Genomic DNA, 23,906 nt, shown 5'->3' on the forward strand with positions numbered 1-23,906 from the left:
CCATGTTGAAATCCAGGTATGGCAGATCTACAAGATTCCATTTAAATACCCATTGAATAACCATCACCAAAGGATATGAAGGCAGCAGTAGATAGAGTGCAAGGCAGGAAGTCAGGAAGACTCATCTTCATGAGTTCAAATCTGGCCTCAGATACTTACCAGTTGTGTGATCCTGGGCAAGTCACTTTATCCTGTTTGCCTCATTTCCTCATTTATAAAATGAGCTGGAGAAGAAAATGCCAAACCACTCTAGTATCTTTGCCATGAAAACCCCAAATGGGGATCACAAAGAGTTGGGCACAATTGAAAATGACTCAACAGCATCAAAGGACATGAATTTTGTTTGGTAAAACATCATTTTTGTGCTCTTGTTGGTTCTAATGATCACTATTTGGTTACTTTCCAAATGTAGTCATTTATTTCCTTTAAAGAAGTAGAGTTTAAAGAAGGAGCAAGGCGTGGAGACATTGTGATATTGAGAAGCAGATAGTATTGTTGTGGGTATTGTGAATGGGATCGTAGACATCTTGCTGACCTTGAGATCATACAAACTATTGCATTTAACTGTAATGTTTTGGGTCTATCTTCCTCTCTTTTCTTGCCCCTTCCAGTTATAAAAAAGTCCTTTACTGATCCTATAATCTCTTCTCCTGGAAACTTATTGGATGAGAACATTCTCTTAAGTTTACTTAGGGAAATCTCCATATCAGCTTATAAATGTAAATTAAATTTCAATGCTAACACTTCTTCCCTTTTCTCTTCCCTTTTCTAATAAAATGTGTGTGTGTGTGTGTGTGTGTGTGTGTGTATGTGTGTGTGTGTATGAGGGTGGTTCCTAGGAACTTTAGCTCACTGAATTCTATTCAACATCATTTTTACCCTCCTTTCACATAGCATTCATTCCCCTTGAGTAAAAAATGAATTGCTACATCCTAATCAGAGCCTCATGATAGCCAGGCTCTCTCTGTCCTATTGCAAGGTACTTCTTTATTTGTACTTTGCAGTTTCCCATTTCTGGGAGACAAATCACAGGCCACCATTTTATCCATGATCAGGCTCCCATTTCTTCTATTTTGCCCTACCCATAATCCCTTAAAAAATCTTCTGGACACTCCAGTAGTCTGTGAATCTTAGTTAAATGTGAAGAGGCTATTTTAATTTGATCTTTTATGGGCCAGTGGGAGGTACTCATCTGACCTTAGTTTTCATTGGACACCTTTTTTTTTTTTTTTTTGGCATTAACCTCAAAGTCAGCTCCGTGGCAGTCAGTGTTAGAATTTCATCAAGGTTCACAATCCAAGTTGGCCATGGGTGAAATTCAGGATCAACTCTTTATCCTTGTAGGGGCACTGGCGTGTCTGAACTATTTGCTGAAGTGTGTGAAGTTCTGCAAATATTTTCTCCTGCGTTTATGGAATCCATTGCCAAAGTCTTTTTTTCGATCGATGGGAGAATGGGCAGGTAAAAGAGTTCATGTTTTTCAATGTTAGCTATTACTTGTATTCTTTCCATTTTAATCTCAAGAGTTAGGTGAGGTTATTAAGAACAGAGCATGTAACTCAGGTTGTTTTCATTTTTAAGGAAGGTATGGCTTAAAGTAGAGGGTAGAGAAAGAAAAAGAAGATAGAAAAGATTCTAGAACATTGGAGCTGCAGGACACCTCAGATTTTTACTTTCGATTTTTACAAGCATTTATTAAGCACCTACTATGTGCAAAATACCTTCCAAAGATTTCATTTTATTCTCATAACAATCCTGGGAGGTAGGTGCTATTATACAAATTTTACAGATGAGATGACTAAGTAAGAGGTAACTAAGTAACTTGTCCATGGTCACACAGCTAATTTGAACTCAGGCCTCTCTGATTCTAGTCCAGGGCTCTATCCAATAAGTCCCTAGTTTTCCCTAATGATATTAGGACGTTTGAATCCAATCCTTTCATTTTACTGATGAGGAAACTGAGATGAAATTACTTTCTTCAGGTCACATAGCTAGAAAGTGACATAGCTAGTACTTGAATCCAGGTATTTTGATATTTATTCCATTATACTATAGAATAAAATTCAGGGTAGTGTTATGAAAAGAACAGTGGTTTGAGATTTAAGACAACAAGGGATAGTCCTTCACCATCTTGTCCATCACCAACTTGTAGTATGATTTCAGGCAAGTGATTTTCCATCTCTGGGCCTTAGTTTCACAACTATAAAATTGAGGGGATTGGACTAGTTGATCTCTAAGGTTCTTCTCAATCAGCTTTAAGATTCTGATTTTATAAGAAAGATAAAAAATTATAAGGTGCCTTAACTCTAAATTTTTGGAAATAGATACTCTTAAGTCAACTTGTCTCTTTTCATCCTATTTATGAACGAGACTAGTCAGTCAATCTCCAGCTCTGAAAATTAAGATATTAGGGCTAGCAATTCTCTCTAGTCATGTAGTTTATTTCTTGTACAAAATGTTGATCAGATGCTACCAGGACATAGTAAAACTCTAACTACATGGCTGAGATTATATTAAAAGAGTCATGTATTTTGAATAACACTTCCCAAGACTTTTCTCCAATGTGATGATGTAGGCTAGGCAAGGGCTGGCCCCTGCAGCTAGGTACCAAGCAAAGCCAGTGACTAAGATAAATAGAAACTTGTAGAAACAATCCATAATATATGAATTAAGAGTAATTCTACGCAGCCTTAGCAAGGAGGATGACATTTCATGGAAACATTGTTGGAAAAAATGAGCTAATAGACTATTATTGCTAGTTAATATAATCGAATCACTGCTTTTTCTGGATTTATTCCTTATCCACATTAGGCCAAGATTATATTCTTTTTAGGCTAACTGGTTGATTTCCAGTATCCAAACCCCTTCCCCTACCAAGATAATATACACCATTTTATGGTATTCTATCTCTTCTGAAAAGTCATAGTGTAGAATTAAGATACAAAATGAAATACACACATGAATATCTCTAGCTGTATAAAGAGACTGACTGGCCTATGATTTAATTGGAATGCAGAATTCTCAAATGAGGAAACCCCCTCTACCAATCTAGGTTGGCATATTCTCTGTAATTTGTAGTTTTAGAGAGTTGGTTGCCTAGACCAATGGTATCAAGAAGGCTGCTCACAACCTTCCCAAGTGCAGCCTGAACCAGATAAAAATGTGATTGGGAAATATTTAACAAATGAAATAAAAATACAATAAAATATAGATATTTCAATACAACAAAATCTAGACATTTTTAAAATGCCAATATGCAGCCCACAGGAATCCTTATGTACCAATTAGTGGACCCCATTTTTTTAGTTGTTTGACAGCACTACAGTCTAGAGCAAAAAGAGTTTAAGTGATTTGATAAAAGACACAGACAGGACAAGACAGAGTCAGGACTTGTTTGGGGCTTTTAATGACAGCTCTCTATCCACTTATACCATGCTACCTCTCATGTCTCTGTGTGTATATTTGTGTACACACATGTGTGTATCTGTGTATACACACAAAACATGCACACATGAGAGGTGCTATGACATAATGGTTAAGAGCTAGCCTCAAAGTCAGGATGACTTAGTGCTGTCATTGACAGGTATTGGCTTTTTGACCCAGTGCCTCAGGCAACTGTCTAAAACTAAATCTGAGCTGATCTGCATTGACAGAGGAAGTTTCTTCACCAGTTTTCTATGCCAATGAAATCATAGGTGCCGGTAAAAATAAGTAAGATATATAGATATATACACACTCACACATACGTACAATACACACACTCACTCCCTGCCTGAAAATTTAGAAAATAGTGCAATTTGATGGATGGCTTGGCTCAAAGAGTAGTCTTTAATGCTCGTTATCCTGGTTAGTATTATCTACATTCATTATCTTGGAACCTCTCCTGGTTAAGAGTCTCTCTGAATGTAGCCAAGTTGAATCTTAAATAACAGATTCATAAATCATTACCAGGTCTCTTTGCTTGGAGAGCTCTATACCATGATGAATCCCAGAATTCCAGAGTTAGAAGGTACATCAGAAACTAACCCAACACATACATGAAAGGAATTCCCACCATAATGTGCCTAACCAGTGTCTGTTCAGCCTCTGGTTGGACACCTCTAAGGAGAGTAGAGTGGTCAGTAGGGTGTGATTTTTTAAGTCACTGAGAGTGCCTGTCTCTGCTAAGGCATCTGGTATTTGTATATGGTGGGGGGGAAGATGTAGAGAGCAAGGGTGATCTTCATGGGGGGGGAGGGAAGTACCCACAGCCAAGAAATCATTGATCCTTTAAGTTTTGAATGAAGTATTAAACTATACACACCCACACAGGACTAGAAACTCAAAACCATTGGTTCATACATTACTTGGAATTAAGGGAGTAGGGATAGCCTAAGAATCTGAAAGAAAATAATAGGGCAAAAAGCAGCAAAATTGTACTTCCAAAGCATCATCTTCACTTGTTTCCTTGTTTAGTGTTTGAGAAGAGAAAAAAATTTAAATGGAAATGGATGGGAAGCAAGTTTAAAATGAGTGTCATCAAAAAGATACTATAACATTAATTTATAGTGGATGAAATGGCCAAATTGTATGTTGAAGATGTTATATCCCTGGATTATGCAGGTAGAGAGCTTTGCAGAACACTTGTTGGTATTAAGGTTTTGTTTTTGTCATATAACCTTGATTTAGGAAAGATTATAGAATCACTCTAAGAAAAGGAAATGCCATTCTAAATGTGGGATAAGTCGATCTCTTCTCATATAGGCTGTAAGTGATAGACAATCTAGTCAACACGTTTAAGCAAATAAATAAGAATCTGATGATTATCGCAATATTGTGATATTAAGATAATCAGAGTCCTGGACCTGGAGTTAAGAGGAGCTTGTGTTTGGATTTTACCTTTGATACTTATTAGTTGTGTGACCATGGACAAGTCACAGTTAAACTCTCTGAGCCACAGTTTTCTCACCTATAAAATGGACTTGGATCTGGAAGATCAGTGTTTAAATCCTGTCTCAGATATTTACTAGCTGTGTAACCCTGGGCAGCTAGGTGACACAGTGAATAGAACACTGGGCTTGGAGTCAGGAAGACCTGAGTTCAAAATTGGCTTCAGAAAATTACTAGCTGTGTGAATGCAAGGCATTTAATTCCTGTCTGCCTCAGTTTCCTCAGCTGTAAAATGGGGATCATAATAGCAACTACCTCCCCAGGGTTATTATGAGGATCAAATGAGATAATATTTGTAAAGTGCTCAGCACAATGACTGGCACATAGTAGGTACTTAATGAATGTTTGTTCCCTTTCCTTTTTCCCCTTTCCCCGACTCCTTTCCCCTCTTGGCTGTTATATTTCTAGGGAAGCAGAGTGGTTCAGTGGAAAGAAATTGGATGTGGAGTCAGAGAAACTGAGTTCAAATGCAGTAATGATTTTTGCCACTAATGAACTGTGTAACTTTGTACAAAGTCACTTCTCCTCTCTGGGCCTTAATTTTCTCATCTGTAAAATGAGAGGAGTGGATTGAGTGGACCTCTAAATCCCTTCTGGCTCTAAATCTATGATCCTAGTATCCTGTTACTGTCTGTCAATATACTGAAATTCCCTTCTCCATCTATTCTTTGTACTAGATTATTAACAGGGCCTGTGAAAAGGAAAACTATTTTGCAAACCAATGAATGGCTCAATTGTTCTTAAAAAATGACACTACAGTGTGAACCAATAGAGATAATGAAAACCCATTGCCCTTGAGGGAGTGCAGGCTCTTCGGTCCAAATTTTTATCACTGTTGAGTCCCTGGTCTGAATAGAATGTTCCTTGAGCCTGAGATGGCCTCTTTTTGGAATGTCTCCATCTCCCCCAACATTTTTAACCTTTTTGTAAGGGGAGGTGAGATGGCTATTAATGTTAATCACATAGTTCATAGAGAGAGGCAGCTGCAGTGTAGGGAGAGCTATGGATTATCAAATGTAGAATGGAAATAGAGATGAAGAAAGTTCTGGAGAGGCAGAATAAAAAATTTGGATGTGAAATGAGGTTTAAAATGCTCTAAACTATTTTCTCCTTTTTCAGTGATCACAGGTGCTGGAGATGGAATTGGGAAAGCATACTCTTATGAGGTAAATTACCAGGAACATCTGTGTACTAGACTAGCATATTCCTGAAGATTGCTTCTATTCAGCACTCTCCTTCCATTTAGGACTTATTGTTATCATTATCGTGCAGACCCGAATGCCTAGTTAGGAGCTAGCTCTACATGTCACTCAGCAAAATCCATTGCTTACAGACAATTTCAAGGGTTAGGAGAATTTCCTTCTTTCCTTCCTTCCTTCTTTCCTTCCTTCCTTCTTTCCTTCCTTCCTTCTTTCCTTCCTTCCTTCCTTCTTTCCTTCCTTCCTTTCTTCCTATCTCCCTTCCTTCCTTCCTCTCTTCTTTCCTTCCTTCCTTATTTCCTTCCTTCCTTCTTTCCTTCCTTCCTTTCTTCCTATCTCCCTTCCTTCCTTCCTCTCTTCTTTCCTTTCTTTCTTCCCTCCTTCCTTCCTCTCTCCATTCATTCCTTCCTCTTTCCTTTCCTCCTTTTCTTTCTCTCTCCCTCTCTTCCTTTTTTCTTCCTTCCTCCCTCCCTCCATTTCTTCTTCCCTCTCTTCCTTCCTTCCCATCTTCCTTCTTTCCCTCTTTCCCTTCCTTCCTTCTTTCCTTTCTTCCTTTCTTCCTTCCCTCCTTCCTTCCTTTCTTCCTCTCTCCCTTCCTTCCTTCTTCTCTCCATTCCTTCCTTCCTCTTTCCTTTCCTCCTTTCCTTTCTCCCTCCCTTCCTTCTTTCTTCCCTCCTTCCTCCCTTTCTTCTTTCCTCTCTTCCTTCCTTCCTTTCTTCCTCTCTCCCTCCCTTCCTCTCTCCATTCCTTCCTTCTTCTTTCCTTTCCTCCTTTCCTCCCTCCCTCCCTTCCTTCCTTCTTTCTTCCTCCCTCCCTCCATTTCTTCTTTCCTCCTTCCTTCCTTCCTTCCTTCCCCCAGTGCCATGTGTTGTAATTGATTCCAAAGCATATTAAATGTGGTTTGAGAGGAATACCAATACAAAGAGATTTATACAAAATAACACTGTTGGGCACATAGTAAACCATTCAATAATCCATTAGATCACAACAACATTAAGTAGTGGCTCTAATATTTTCAGCTGATACTCATTCTCATAGTCTATAAAAGGAACATCCTATGATTTAGAGCTGGAGGGGAACCTTAGAACCCATCTAATTCAACCCCTTTATTTTGTAGATGAGGAAACTGAGGCCTAGGAAGGTGAAGTGATTTACTCAAAGTTACAAAGTTTTCAAATACAGCTTCTCTGACTCTAGAGCTCTTCCTCTTTCCATTACACCACATTGCTTTTCAAGATTGTAACCAAGACTAAAGCCAGGGAATTCTACCTTACTATAGGGCCCTAGACCTTGGAAGTCATCTGTTACTATAGTTGTCTAGACCCCACTATCAAGAGGTCCCAGGTTTCCCATGGCTACAACTGACACCAGCTTGACTCTTTCCAGTCTTTGGTATTAGTGAAAGATATTTGCCTTGTCCACCTTAGATGAGCCTATTGAAGTAAGACAGGATTAAAAATAAGAGGGGATTTGAACCTAAGCCCTTCTGAATTCATGTCCAGAATGCTATTTACTACACCAGGGGTTCTCAAAGTTTTTGGTCTCAGGATCCTTTTATACTCTTAAAAATTATTGAGGACTCCAAAGAACTTTTATTTAAAACGGTTATATCTATTGCTATTTACCATATTAGAAATTAAAACTGTCAATATTTTAAAATATTTATTAATTAATTAAACCCATTCCCTATTAACATAATTTTATGAAAAAATAACTATATTTTCTGAGAAAAAAAATAGAGAATAATGGCATTTCTTTAATGTTTTTGCAAATTTCTTTAATGCCTGACTTAATAGAAGACAGCTGGATTCCCATATCTACTTCTGCATTCAATCTGTTGTGATGGATTGTTTTGGTTGAAGAATATAAAGAAAATCTGGACTCACACATATATACATTTGGAAAAGGGAGGAGTATTTTAATAGGCAAATAATGTCTTACTATTTTTGAGAATAATTTTGACCTTGAGAACTCCTGGAAAGGGTCTTGGGTCCCAAGGACCACACTCTGAGAACTGCTATTGCCAGAACCTTATCTTGTTTCATTCATGTACTCCCCCTCCCCCATCCTTTTTCTTCCTTTTCCTCTGTCCCTGACAATCCACCCTTCCCCCAATTAAGATTTTGAGAAACTGACAGCTCCCTTTCACTGCCATTCTCTTTGAGGAAAGAATTATTTCTGAGGCCTTTTCTAATTCAGGGATATTAGGGTTCCATGATTTTGGGATTCTGGGAGTAGATTAAGTTTTGAGATTGCTGTTTTTCCTTGACCATGGAGCTAGTCTTTTTTTACCTACCCCTCTCCCTTCCTCCCTACTTGTATTCCTCAGCCAGGGCAAGAGGAGCCTTCAGTCAATAAGTTAGTCAGACAGTCAAAAACATTTGCTAAGAGAGCACTATGTTCCAGGCACTTCACTTTAGAGCTGGGGATATAAAGAAAGGTAAAAGACAGCCTTTACTCTTCTGAAAAAGACTACCCAATGGAATGTAAGCTCATTGAGGGCAGTAACTTTTTTTTTTTGCCTTTGTACCCCTCTCAGGACCTTGCATATTAAACAAACTTAACACATGCTTGCTGAACTGAACAGGGCATATGGTGTTTGGCCATGCTAATAAACATGACTGTCAGGTAGCCTTCTAATGACCTTAAGAATTTTTTTAAAGTATGTTTCTATTTTTTTTTTTTTGTCAATTTTAAGTTGCCCCAAAATTTAGCTTGGTTGCCTTCAACCATTGCATCACAGCAATCAGTAACTTTTGCATAGCAGTGTTAGTTATCAGATATTGGATAATAATTTCTCTTTGAATTACACTTGGGAAATCAGCCTTGACAGAGAGAATAGTTATTGTAGGGAACGATTATCTCTAAGTCCATTTATCGACTAAATATTTCACTAAAGCTACTTAAAACCTCACCGAAGGCAACATTATTCTCTCAAGTTATATTTCCTTAGAGCTTCCCTTAGCAATGATAATGGCTTTTGATCAAGACGTTAAATCAATACAGAGTACGCTCCATTGTACATTATGTTCTCTCCATTCTTGGACTGAATTAACCTTGGGCTAGGCAAATCCTGTGGGCAGACCTGTGCTCCCCAAGAATAAAGCAGAAGGAAAAAAAAAGAATAAAGCAGAAGGAGGCTCCATGTCTTTCAGTCACTATGCTCGGCTTTTTTCTGTTTACATAAGAAAATCTCGCTTGGTGTGGAGTTTTTGTCTTTATTGGGGGTAACTTATTTATCCTTGTTCATTCTGCCATCTTCAAATTCGTATATTATTTTTTGTCCTCTAGAAATGTGTCCTAATCTATTGCTATGACTTTTCTTAAAATAAGAAAAAGAAAGGTTTTGCTTTGGGAGGTTTTTTGATTAAGTTCACAATAGAAAAAAAGGGAGGGATAGCAATGGAATGAATCCTGAAAGTGGGGGAAAGAGGCTGTTATTGGGGGTGGGGAGGATACCTGTAATACTGACTGAAGCTTAAATATATGCAAAGTGCTTGGCAAACCATTTGAACAGAATCCTAAACCAAGGCAAAAAAATCTCCTTTTCCATCTCTTTCTAAACTCTTTCACTTGGTGACATTAGCTACTCCCATGACTGCAATGCACATCTCTATATAGTTCATACATCCTCCAAGCTTAATTGTCTCCACCCATTTGTGCCAACCCAAGACTCAGCAAATGCAAAACTGAAGTCATCTTCACTCTAAAACTTTTTCATAACTTCCCTATTTCTGGTGATGTTAGCACTATTTTTCAGTCACCTGGGCTCAAAACCTCAGTCATTCTTGAGACACAGTAGGCAATATTTTAAGTACCTGTATATAGAGGCTAAATTATAATAGCTAGTATTTGCGTTAGGCTTTAAGGTTTGCAAAGCCCTTAACACATCTCATTTGATCCTCACAGTACCCCTATGAAGTAGGTATCATCCCCATTTTACAGATGGAGAAAGTAAGGTTGAGAGGTTAAGTAACTTGCACAAGATCACATGACTATTAAATGTCTGAGGCAAATTTTGAACTTGGGAAAAATCACTAATTACTGGTAAAAAAAAAAAAATGAGACCCAGTGAATGAGAATTGGAAACTGTCCAGTTGTATTATTTCGGAGAACAGAAAAGCCTCCAAAACAGACCAAAATTACTCTATGCCTGGTTAATAATCCAGGAAAGTATACCAGTTACGATTAAGCACTTAATTTCTGTCAGGCACTGTGCTTTACAGTACTTTGGAGATACAAAGACAAGTGAAAGTCCCTGCCCTCGAGGAACTTATAACCTAATATATTCCTGTAGCATAAATGAAGAATTTGAAAGTCAGCTTGGGTGTGTGTGTGTGTGAGAAAACAGAGTTGTGGAAGTAATAGAGGTTTCTATTTGAAGACAACTGTTGTGTCCTCCTAGGCCTAACACTCCCCAATTCTTTAACCATTCCTCTTGTATCATGAACTTAAGACCCTTACCTGACCTATTTGCCCTCATATAGCTTCTCCTTGCTCTATTCACCAAAAGTGAATTTAAACTAATGAGAAATCTCATGGATTAAATTATTCCCTATCTACTTTCCCTTAACATTTCTCCCAAATTCTCTATTGTTTTACCACAAGGAGTGTTTGGTTTTCATTTCTCAAAAAGAATCAGATAGGTATTACAATTTAACTTTTCAAAAGAATGTCCAAAGTCACATCACCAAGAAGATGGTGTATTAGACATTTCCTTCAGTCCTAACTCACAGAAGAAAAAATGTGCACTATATGAAAAGTAATTATAGATGATTCCACAAGAGAAAAAAAAGATCTCTGACAAGGTAAAGGCCTTATTAATTAACACCAGAGAATGCTAATCTTTAAAGTTCTCATTAAGAACTTCATTCTGACTGACCTTCAAATTTTGTAGAGTTTTGGAGTCCACAAGTGTGTAACATTGCATATAATCTATGATTCATTTTTTGATGTATCAATCAGTTTTGTTTTGTTTTTTTCTTCTTCTTTCAAAAAAAAATTCTCATAAAGGATGACCCTTTGAGAGGGGCAAGGTAGAGGGGTATAGGGGGATATTTAGACAATATGAAATCAAAAAATTTCAATGCAATTTTATTTTTAAAAAAGGAAAAAAATGGTATTTTATAATAAAGAAAATGAGGCATTGTGAGGCATAGAGGCTAACTTACAGTATAGTATTTGCTGATTTAAGATCTAGCATGCTATTCACTATACCACCTAGTCACCTCATGTAGAATATGTATGGCGTCTTGCTCAGCATTCAGGAAAGGAGCCAGGTTACCTTCTTGCTTCACTAGTTTTGAGAAACAGGTAGGCCAAGTTGGAGGCTAATTGCACAGGTGCCAGAACTCTTGAATGCATTTAACCAGGGTTATTAGGGGACCCAGGGAGAACGGAGCTACTTTATCAATGATCAGGATAGCATATATGAGGTCATAGGTCACATGACATAGCTTTAGAAGGGACTTTAGAAAACCCTACTTCAAAACCTTCATTATTATAAGTGAAGATACTGAGGCCCAGAGTGGAACATAAAACTACTTACCCAAGGTTCTATAAATAGCCAGTAGTGGAACAATGATTCAAATCCAACGCTCTTTCTCATATACCATATTTCCACTCAGCTTAATTCTTTTTTTTTACTTTAAATAATACTTTATTTTTTCCCACAATTACAAATCAAAAATTTTTAGCATTCATTTTTATAAGATTCCAAGTTTTACATTTTTCTCCTTCTACTATTCTGAAAACAGTAGGCAGTTTGATATAGTTTATCCATATGCTATCATGTAAAACATTTCCATATTCATCACGGTTGTGGAAGAAGAAACAGATGAAAAGTTAAAAAAAACCATGAGAAATAATAAAGTAAGTGAAAAAAATATGCTTCAATTTGCATTCTGAGTCCATCAGTTCTTCGCCTGGATATGGATAGCATTTTCCTTCATGAGTCTTTTGTACTTGTCTTGGATCATTGTGTTGCTGAGAAAAACTGAGTCAATCATAGTTGATCATCACATGATGTTGCTGATATTGTGTATGGTATTTTCCTGGTTCTGCTCATTTCACTTTGCATTAGTTTGTACAAGTCTTTTCAGGTTTTCCATTACTCTGTGTGTGTCTCTCTGCTTCAAATGTATTTCTTGTAAGCAACATATTGTAGGATAATATTTTTTTGATCCACTCTGCTAAGTGGATTTCCATTTTATGGGAGAGTTTATCCCATTCACATTCACCATTATGATTACTACCTATGTATTTCCCTCCATCCTATTCTTCCTCCTGTTTGTCCTTTGTCTCCTTTCACCCTTTCCCATGTCACCAATATTTTGCTTCTGTCTATCATCTCCCTTGATCTGCCCCCTCTTTGGTCAGTCCCTCCCCTCCTTTATTTAATCTCCTCTCCTCCTACTTCCCTGTTAGGTAAAAGATTTCTTTATTGATCTGATTGTGTATATTATTTCCTCTTTGAGCTAATACTGATGACAGTAAGGTTCAAGCAATGCCCATCGCCCTCCTCCGCCATCTTCCCCTCCACTGTAATAGGTCTTTCCTCTTCATGTGAGATAATTCACCCTTCTTTCTGTACCCATTTTATTCCTCTTTCTCATCCCTTAATTATTTTTATGTCATTCCCTCAAATGTACCTTATACCCATACCGTCTGTCTATGTTTATTCCTTCTATCTGTACTGTTAGTGATACAATTTTTAAGAGTTACAAGTATCATCTTCCCATGTAGGGATGTAAATAGTTTAATTCTATTGAATCCCTTCTGTTTTCTTTTCCCTTCTTGCCTGTTTATGCTTCTCTTGGGTCTTGATATTGGAGGTCAAATTTTTGGTTTAGTTCCGGTCTCTCTTTATGAAGGCTTGAAATCCTTCTATTTTATTGAAAAATCATTTTTTCCCTTGATGTATTATGCTGAATTTTGCCAGGTGATTCTTGGTTATGGTCCTAGCTACTTTGCCCTCTGCAATATCATGTTCCATGACCTCCAGTCCTTTAATGTTGCAGCTGCTAAGTCCTGTGTGATCCTGATTGTGATTCCTTGATATTTGAATTGTTTCTTTTTGGCCATTTGCAATATTTCCCCCTTGGCTCGATGGTTCTAAAATTTGGCTATAATGTTCCTTGGGGTTTTTATTTTGGGATCTCTTTCCTGAGGTGATCAGTGGATTTTTTCAATACCTATTCTGCCCTTTGGTTCCAGGTCATCAAGGCAGGTTTCCTTGATAATTTCTTGAAAGATGCTGTCCAGGTCCTCATTTTGATTATGGTCTTCAAGTAGTCCAATGATTCTGATATTGTCTTTCCTGGATCTATTTTCCAGGTCAGTTGTTTTTCCCATGAGGTATTTTACATTTTCTTCCATTTTTTCATTCTTTTGAATTTTTTAATTGATTCATGATATCTCGTAGAGTCATTAGCTTCCACTTGCCCAATTTTAACTTCTACTTTCTTTTCTATTTGGCTAATTGTTCTCTTTAAGGAATTGTTTTCTTCAGTGGATTTTTGTATCTCCTTTTCCATCTGGCCAATTCTACTTTTTAAGCAGTTTTCTAAGCTATTGACTCTTCTTTCATAATTCTCTTGCATCACTCTCATTTCTTTCCTTCATTTTTCTTCTATCTCTCTTGTATGATTTTCAAGCTCCTTTTTGAGCTCTGCTATGAGTTCTTTCTAGGCTTGGGACCACTTCCTGTTTTTCTTTGGGATTTTGCCCATAGGTGTTTTAACATTGTTGTCCTCTTCTGAGTTTGTGTTTGGTCTTCCCTGTCACCATGATAACTTTCTACAGTCAGATTCTTTCTTTCCCCTGCTAATCCCCCACCCCCATCTTTCTTGGCCTTTTCACTTTCTTTTAAATTTGAGCTCTGCTCCCAGGGTGGAAGGGGCTTCTTGTGCCAAGGGTTGCCCATGACTGTTTACCTGGTAGTGCTGCACTATTTTGCCCTGAGGCCCACAGGGGACCCTTGTGTCTGCTACTGCACTGTGAGGGTGGGGTGGGGGTGCTGCTGGAGGCTATAGGGGTCTGGCAGCTTACCTGGTGCTGAGCTGGGTTCTAATGGTGGTGTCTGGCATGTGCTTAGGTCCAGTGGAGTTTTTCTGCATTTCCCTGGGGCTACACTGAAGCACATGGAGGTCTGGCCCCTAAAGGATGCCTGTTTGCCCTGGGCTGCATTGAAACATGGGGAGGTCCTGCTGCTGGAGAATGCCACAAGCTTGTGGTGGTTCTCAGAGCTGTGGTCTGCTGGTTCCCTTGTCTGTGCTAAGGCACATGGCGGGTTGGTAGTGGAGGGGGGATGTTTGCCTGCTCCACTGCACTGGGGCTTAGGATCTCCCACTGGTTTGCTGAGGTGGGGCTTGCTACTGACTAGCTGCAGTGCTTCCTTTCCTGGAATATGCTCCCCTTTTACCCAACATTTCTTGCTGATCCTCCAAGTCTCCCAGGCTAAAAAACCAATCTTCTTGTCTTTCTGTGGACTCCGCTGTTACAGGATTTGTTCTGGGGTTCTATTTTATGGTTGTTTGGTTGTTTGGAGGTGAATATGGGAGAGCTACAGTGATTTATTGCTTACTCTGATATCTTGGCTCCCAAAAGTCCCCTCAGCTTAATTCTGAGAAACTACAGAGTGAAAGGGTAAGCGGGTTGCGCAGGGAGGAAATTGGCTATAGTGTCCAAGGTCAGTGTTGGGGCTCTGAGGTTTCTTCCTTGTGTCTTTATCATAGTAAATAGGTATCTTAGTCTGAGATTACGGCTTGTATTGTTGATAGGCTCAAACATACCTCAGAAGCAGCATACCAATGGAAAAGGCATTGGACTTGGTGACTAGAAGACTTGGGTTCTGGACCTAGCCCTGACATTTCTTAGCTATATGATTACAAACAAGTCATTTAATCTCTCAGCTCATTTCCATAACTATAAAATGGGGTTGGGCAGTTAGGTAGTGAAGTGGATAGAGTGCTGGGCTTGGAGTCAGGAAGACTCATCTTTATGAGTTCAAATCTGGTCTCAGATGCTTACTACAAGACCCTGAGCAAGTCACTTAACCCTGTTTGCCTCAGTTTCTTCATCTTTAAAATGAGATGGAAAAGGAAATGGCAAACCATTCCAATATCTTTGCCAAGAAAACCCCAAATGGGGTCTTAAGAGTCAGAAAGGACTGACAACATTTTGTAAACCTTAAATAAGTTTACAATTGTGAGATATATCAGAAGAGGGGAGTGTGCAATAATGAAATCTACAGCTGCCTGACTGTTCTAGCTGAAGATTTCCCTTTCACCATTCCCAGCGAGTACCACCAGCACCTGAATTCAAAACCTTCTATTTATCCCTGTAAGGGATTAAGTTGATCCATTTTTAAGTTCACATGGATAAAATCCTTAAAAAGAATGAGCTCAGACCTGAAAGTATCATTTGGCCAGCCACCTAAAAAGCCATTAGCAAAGAAAATACAAATATGCTCTAAAGTAATTAGTTGGGAGAAGATTTAGGAGCACACAGTTAGGATGAAGAACTCTTAAACAAGAGAGACAGCTGCCTGTGGATAATGCAGCTTGCAAACAGCTGTTTGCTCTAGTTGTTTGCTCCCAGGGCTGTAAAGTCAGGATGCTTCTTGATCACTGGCTAGACCAGTAGTGAAGAAGGGCTGGTAAGTCTGTCCTCTGGGTTGTTGTGACAGAAAAAAATAAGACAAAGTGAATGTGGGAGCACATGTGTTCAGGGACCAGGGAGTTGCTGAGTTTGGCTGGAATGTGGCAGATGTGAAGGTGAGTGACAAAAGAGTGGAAAGGTAGAGTGGCATCAGATTGAGGAAGGCCCAGAATGCCAGGCTAAAGAGTTTTAATTTTATCCAAGAGGTGGTTAGAGAGTCACCAAAGATTTTTGAATAGAATAACATTGGCATTTTCCAATTCAATCAAATAAATACTTATTAAATAAATGCCTTTCAACTGCCAGGAATTGTAATAAGGACACAAAGACAAAAATCTACACATAAACATTGTAGCTGCTGTTGTTGTTTGTCATTTGTTCTTAAAGAGGACCATGACATCAGGAAGGTGATGCCATGACATGCAAGTGAATTGGATTTAAGTGAGGCAGGGCTGTGCAATGTCGCCAGCTTTACCCTCTCCTCTGGAGCTGAAGCCCAAAATCACAACACACGGATCCTGCCCGAAAGAATTCGACCCAAGCCTTCTTTCAGCCAAAGACAAGGTTTATTAGAACATCCATCATTTTGGGCAGACTCTTAAGGAGTCTGAACATGGGTAAGCAGTGACTAGATTATAAGAATCTAAGCCTTGGCTAGATTTTAAGAATCTGAGCATCTTAATGGAGACAAGATGGACCTTATATACAGAAAGACCTTGGGAGAGTGGCCAAGTAGTCCATGAGGTAATAGAATTCCCAAGGGTGGGAAATGGAGCCTAGGTGGGACCAAGGGTGGGAAATGGCCTGAGGCTGTAGGGAGGCAAGACAGTGGAGGGAAGATTGGGTATAGTCACAATGAAAGACCAGTTGATGGGACCATAGTCTCAGGGGAATGCCAGAGATTTGGCCATGTGGGAAAGTACAAGAGTCCATGAGGTAATAGAATTCCCAAGGGTGGGAAATGTTCTGGGGCCAGAGTTTTTCCTTTCTGGGGCTCAGATTCCAACCCCATCACTAGGGTGTATAAAATCACTCTCAAGGTCCAGCCTTAGGGCAACTAGGTTTTACAGTGGATGGAGCACTGAGTTTGGAATCAGAAAGACTCATCTTTATGAGTTCAAATCCAATCTCAGATGCTTTTTGGCTGTGTGACCATGGGCAAGTCACTTAATCTTGTTTGTCTTGGTTTCCTTATCTGTAAAGTGAGCTGGAGAAGGAAATGGCAAACCACTCCCATAACTTTGCCAAGAAAACCCCAAATTGGGTCAAAAAGAGTCGTACATGACTGAAATGACTGAATAACAACAACAAAGGTCCATCTAATTTCCAGAATTTAATTTCCAGAATCTAATGTCTCTTTCTCCTCCTCTACTCACACATGCATACCTAAATTCAAACTTTTTCTTTTCAACCATTGCCGACTAGTGGCAGCCCCCTCTTTTCTTCCTTCCCCATCACCCATTATGTATTAGCATAAATGATCTCTATTCATTTACATAGACCCCAGAGGCAATAACCTACAGTGCAGGGAATAGACAGAATTGAAAACACACACACACACACACACACACACACACTACAAAAAGGTTATTCATCATAATAATGATTACTCATGTTTTAGATTGTCATACAAGAATGAAATCTGGGATGTCAGCCTGCTTAAAAATCTTGATTTTCTAAAAAAAAAAAAAGGTCTGGAAAAATCCAGTGTATAGGGAGCAGTCTCCCTGACCATCCCTGAAATAGACAGGAGTCCTATTTTGGGTAGACAAAGGGAACAATGCCATCCCCCAGACAATCAGAGTTCTCTTTGTTTTGAGGATGGGGAGTTTTCCTTCTGTTCCCTCTGACTACTTCACATGCAGCCCTTAAAATGAGCTTTCAAAACTTTAGAGTGTCTAAGTGTTTGCTGGGGCCCTAGGGAATAGCTGAACAGTTAGTAAAGAGCAGCTTAGGAAGCCTACTTTGCTAAGAGCATCTTTTGTGTTGAGAACGCAAATGGCTGCCCACAATGCCTTTAATGGACAATTTCCCCATTCGGAGTTTGATGAAGTGAATTGGGAAACAAAAGTTCTGATTTCTCAGACATTCTTTCCATGGTTTCTGAGAGTCTCAAGGGTGGGGGAAAGGTTTTCAATATACATAGATAGGGCTTTGGGACATCTTTGCCGGGAGTCAGCTTTGAGACTGAACAGGCTTAGTGTTTTGTTCTAAGGAAAATTTAGGATAGACAGCTGCAGCCGGGAGCCAACTTCGAGACCTTACCCTTGCTATCTGCAATCTCAGCAGCCTGGTTTATTCTAAGATTGTCTAGGCAATTTGCTATTAAATAGTCATCCTTTGTAGCCTCTGAGAGGCTTGCTTATGTTCATCTTGTTTTAGATAATAGATATACTCCAAAAAATTGTGAATCCATATCTATAAATAATTTCATGTTTTAAACACCACAGGAGAGCAGGTTATTTACAAGAACCTGGAAAATGAATCCTTCGATGGTGTAAAATATCCTTCAATTTATTATTTTTTTAATTTAGATTTTCATGTACTGTGTTTTCATAAATTGGGGCACTGCTGTCTCAGTATATGCTTGTCCAGTGTTGAAGATGTGAAAATACTCTGGTTTGGGCTGTCATATTATAGACTCAAAAGGTTATCCAATTTATTCCCCTAGGTCTGGGCTATACAGCATCCAGACTAGCCCAGAAAAAATACATCTACCCTTGTCTTATGTGAAGGATGATGCCATGGAGCATATACAATGGCCTCTTTCCATTGATTGTCATGGATGATGGATTTTTGTTGAAGCACGCCCCCCCACCGCCTCCTAGGCTACAAGAGGAAATAAGGAGAAAAAGCTCCATTCCTCTCTGGCTCCCTTTGTCTTTGTCTCTGTTTGTCTCTCTCCCTCTTTCTCTCTCCCTCTTTTTTGAGCCCTGCCAATTCTCCCCGCCCCAACTTCCTTCCCTTGCATTATAGTCATTTATTTATTCACTCATTCAATAAATATTGATTAAGCACTTACATCTGTGCTAATACCTGGGTAGATGCTAGATCCTTGTCCTCCAAGAGTTTATAATCTAGCTAGTTTGGGTTAAAGGACATGTACATAGATGAATGTAATCTAAATTAGAATGACAAGTGTGTAAAAGGAATGCGAAGTGCTATGGAATCAGCTGAAGGAATCAGTCTGGTGGGGAAGTTACAAAGAAGACTTTCACAAAGGACCTGGCATTTGATCTGGGTTTTAAAGGATAAGTAGGATGTTAATAGTCAATAAGAAGGGGGTTCCAAGTGAAGGAAGCAGTAAATAAAGGCAAGAAGAATGGGTAAACTTGGGGAGTGAAGAGTACCTGTGGGAAGCAGTAAAAGGCTTTGAATGCCAGGATAAGCAATTTGGCTTTTATTTTGTAGGTGATAGGAAACCATTGAAAAGTTTTGAACACTGGAGTAACATGATCAGAATAAGAGTTCAATTAATTTGGTACTAGTGTGAAGGCTAGATTAGAAAGGAAAAATACTAAAAGGAAGTAGAGTAAGAGTACATTGGAAAGATATTGATTCTGTCATCAGAGGACCTACGTTCAAATCTTGCCTCTGCTATGTACTTTCTGTGTGCTGTGTAACGCCAATAGAATGATAATTGCGCAACTATCACAAAGTACTCCTTGAGCAAGTCAATTCACCTCCTTGAGCCTCAGTTTACTCATTTGTAGAATGGAGAAAGTCGATTAAGTGTCCTCTGAGGCCTTTTCCAGCTCTAGATCTTTGATTCTACAAAGACCACGAAGGAGCATGATCAGGGGTCATTTAACTAGAGCCTGAGGACCTAATCCCTCTTTCTACCTGTTTGGCTATGGCTCTCAGAGCTAACCACGGTTTTTCATTTTTATTTAGCCCCTAGACACTGCCAGCTAAGAAAAACCATTCTTAGCCCTCCAATTGATCTTATAAAAACAGGAAGCCCAGCCAGATTTGTCTCTTGGATAAGTAATTTGCCAACTCCTGGAGACAAAAGGCGCAGAGATTTTGGTGGATGGAAGAGATGTCATAAAGTAGGAGTCAACAGGATTCAGTGACAGATCAGTCTTGTGCTTCTTCAAGGAAGTTTTCCCTAATAATTAAACTTAATCATTCCTGCTATGCTATATTCTCTTGTCCTGTCCTCAGTGGAAAGCATTTGATAATTAATTCATTAATTAGATAATCTTCTGGATTTACTGGTTTGTTGCTTTGCAGCTTGTTCTGAACCCAGTAAGCCTAGTCCTGACCTGGAGTGCCTTGAATCCACTCCAGTATACCCTGGCCCTGTCCTTGGATAACTGGCTCATCCCTTGTATTGATGTGGGGGGAGTCACTAAGTCACAAAGCAGCCCTACTGGTGTCCTTTTCAGAGCAGACTCAGTTAACCAGAGTACCATTTACAACCTCACAGTCATCCTAGGTCTTTCCCTCTCCTTCCCTCTACTCCATATCTAATCAATTGCTAAGATATGTAGGTTCTGCCTCCTCAGAGCTGATAAAAGCATGGGACCTGGAGTAGGAAGACCTGAATTCAGATCTCACCATTGACACTTATTATCTGTGGAACCCTTGGTAAGAAGACACTGTACCTCTTGGAGCCTCAGTTTCTTCATTTGTAAAATGGGAATAACAGCACCTTTTTCAATGAGTTGATGTGAGGATCAAAGGAGATAGTTCATGTCATGTATAGCACAGTGTCAGATTATTTTTTCAACCCACCTCCTCTCTACTTGAATGACCAGTATTGTAGTTTAGGCCCTCATCCCCTCTTACCTAGACTCTTCGTGAACCTATTATGGGTTCTTCTTGGCAAAGATACTGGAGTGGTTTATCATTTCCTTCTTCAGCAGATGAAGACAAACAGAAATTAAGTGACTTGTCCAGGATCCCACAGTGAATAAGTGTCTTAGGCCATATTTGAACTCAGATCTTCCTGACTCCAGGCCCAGCACTCTAGTTGCCTTTTTTTTTTTTTTTTTAACTTTTTGTCGAGGCAATCAGGTTAAGTGATTTGCCCGGGGTCTCACAGCTAATAAGTGGCAACTGGCAAGTGCCTGAGGCCGAATTTGAACTCAGGTCCTCCTGACTCCAAGGCGGGAGCTCTATCCACTTCACCACCTAGCTGCCCCAAGTTGTCTTTCAATAACAATGTTAGCTCACTTTTACATAGTACCTGCTATGTGCTCCACACAGGCTAAGCACTTTACAAGTATTGTCTCATTTAATCTTCACAACAATCCTGGGAGGTAGATGCTATTATTGTCCCCATTTTACAGTTGAGGCTTCCTTCAAGTCTCTGCTCAAATCCCACCTTCGGCTAGAGGCCTTTCTTAGTCCCCTTCAATGTCAGTGCCTTACTTCTGTGGTTATCTCTGTCAACCTGACTGGGCCGGCCTCTAACCTGTGGATGGCCAGAGCTGAACAGAGCAGGCTAGAGACAAGAGAGTCAGGAATCAAACAGAAGTTTAATTTCAAGGTGAGAGAAATGGCGTGGATCCCTAGGCAGTGTGGGGAGATCTCAATACTTACATCAATGATTGCACAGTAAGCTGTAGCCCTGACAATAAGAGGGTAACCGCAAGAATTTGACAATTTTGATTCATGGCAGGGCTTCATGAACAGAACTTATCCGAGTATGTACAGTGCTTGTCCAAGCTCAGAGAACACTTGGTGCTGGTTAAAGCAATACAATAATTATGTGATTTTATCAGAGGGTGAGATCATCCAGAGGGTGAACACAAAGGATTGCTGTCATGCCAGACTCAGGGCACAGCTTGCTTGTGGGTCTTGGCTCTGGAAAACAGGGTATCTCCTTGACTCTTCCAATTTATCTTGAATGTATATTGTACTTTATATTTCTAGTTGTTTGTATGTTGTGTCCTCCATTAGAATATCAGTTCCTTGAGTTCAGGGACTGCAGTGCTTGTTGATATAAAGTGTATGAGGAGACTAATATCAATTTAATCTGGGACGTAGGTCAGAGGCAGAATATGAAAGACTTGGAATGCCAAGCAGAGGAATTTATATCTTATTATCTTTATATATTTATTATCTTAGAAGCAGTAGAGAGCCATTGAATCTTCTCAAGTGATGGACTGAAATAGTTAGCTCTATGCTTTATATGGCACCTATGGTTTGCTAGCTACACCCTGATCACTTTATAAGTGTTTTCTCTAATCCCACAACAACCCTAGGAAGTAGGTACTATTATTATTCCCATTTTACAATTAAAGAAACAAGCAAACAGGTTAAGTGACTTGCCCAAGGTTATACAACTAGTTAAGTGTCTGAGGCTGGATTTGAACCGGTGTCTTCTTGTCCATGCCCAGCATTCTTTCCACTGCCTCACTTGTTGCCTCTTTGTATCCAGATGACCTCATATTGAGATATATTTGTATGTGTTGAGATTCTTTTGTTCACTCATTCAATGAGCTTTTATAAAGTAGATACTATGTGCCAAGTACTGTATCAGGAATTGGGAATACACAGCCAAAAGTACAACAGTTCCTTCCCACAAGCAGTTTCTATTCTGCTAGAGTAGACAGATAGGTCAATACAAACTATTTATGAAGCAATTGAGAGGCGGGGGAGCATTAACAACTAGGTGGACCCACAGAGGTCTTAAGTGGAAAGTGGCACCTGAACTGGGCTGGGAAGAGACTTAGCACCCAAGAGATGGTGGTGAACAGAAAATGAATTCCAAATGTGAGAAGATAGAGAAGATATGGGGAAGATGGGGTGTCATGTTTTGGACTCCAGGTAGATCAATTTGGCTGAAGAATCTGGTCTTACGTGACTCCTTCAAGTCTCAGCTCAAACCCCACCTTCTGCTAGAGGCCTGTCCTAGTCCCCCTCAATGCCAGGGCCTTCCCTCTGAGATTAGCTCCAATTTACTCTGTATTTATGTCATACTATACATTCACAGTTGTTTGCGTGTTGTGTCCCCATGAGAAGATAAGCTCCTTGAGTTCAGGGACTGCACTTGCTTTTCTTTGTATACCCAGCACTTAGCACAGTATGTGGGGCAAGGTGAATGCTTGTTAACATAAAGCATGTGAGGAGACTAATGTCAATTTAATCTGGGAAAAGAGGTCACAGCCAGACTATGAATGACTTGAAATACCAGACAGAGGAATTTATATCTCATTATCTTTACACATTTATATCTTTATTATCTTAGAAGCAGTAGGGAGCCATCTCCTTCAGTCATTGACTGAGCCAGGCCTGTGCTTTAGGAATACCAATTTGGCAACTCTAAGAGGATGAACTGTTGAGGAAACAATATAGTGTTGCATGTTTAAGTTCTAGGGCAGCTAAGTGGTGAAGGGAATAGAGTGCTGGACCTGGAGTCAGGAAGACTAATATTCCTGACTTCAAATCTGGCCTCACACACTTAATAGCTGTGTGACCCTGGACAAGTCACATAATCCTGCCTATCAGGTCATACCCAAAGGCTACCCTTGCTCTAACCACTGCCTCTGCTTCTACCCTTGTCATATTCAACTAGCACATTGGTTGACTTGTGATCACTTCAAAGACACATATACCAATCTTCTTTCTACTTCTTGTTGCTACCAAATACACTTGTGGAAACAAACTTAAGAGGTCTCCCTTGCAACTGTCCACACAAGGGTAAAACATGGAGAAGAAATCACATGCAGAAGGCAAACCCATGAATCTGTATTCCCTTCTCATCTTCACAAGCTTCAAGTTTTATGCAGAAAAAGGTTCCAGAAAAGCTAATTGTATTGAGAAGATTGGGAGCAGTGTGGGAACAAGAAATCACAGATGCCAAAGCAGGTAATTAGACTATTTATATAGAGATACATGGCCACCTCCTCCCTGCCTGAAGTTCTGTAGCTACACTTTTAGCACAGCAACTTGTTAAATCAATTGTGGCAGTCTTGTTCCACAAATACACTTGGATTTTAAAACCAGCCCTATAAAGTCATTTAGTTTCTTCTAGATGATATCATTCTGTGCCTTAATTTCCTCATCTGTAAAATGGAGGGGTTTGGCTTTATGGCCCCTGAGATCTCATCCAGGTCTGAATCTATCGTCCACATTCCTATAATCAAGGCAGCTGCCAACAGGAAG

At 39.5% G+C, this 23,906-nt stretch overlaps 1 protein-coding gene across 3 annotated transcripts in view; it reads left to right on the forward strand.

Annotated features, from left to right (window-relative positions):
• Positions 1-1,269: 1,269 nt before the first annotated feature.
• Positions 1,270-23,906, forward strand: part of HSD17B3 (hydroxysteroid 17-beta dehydrogenase 3) — a 62,921-nt gene continuing 40,284 nt past the window's right edge. For all 3 annotated transcript variants that reach the window (XM_027874995.1, XM_027874997.1, XM_027874996.1), the window contains exons 1-2: positions 1,270-1,461; positions 6,049-6,095. In XM_027874995.1, the coding sequence (XP_027730796.1) occupies positions 1,308-1,461; positions 6,049-6,095 (201 nt within the window). In that variant the 5' untranslated portion in view covers positions 1,270-1,307. The remainder of the gene's footprint in view (positions 1,462-6,048; positions 6,096-23,906) is intronic.

Source organism: Vombatus ursinus, unplaced genomic scaffold, assembly GCF_900497805.2.
Source record: "Vombatus ursinus unplaced genomic scaffold, bare-nosed wombat genome assembly UNPS02014807.1, whole genome shotgun sequence".
In the NCBI taxonomy this organism is placed as follows: domain Eukaryota; kingdom Metazoa; phylum Chordata; class Mammalia; order Diprotodontia; family Vombatidae; genus Vombatus; species Vombatus ursinus.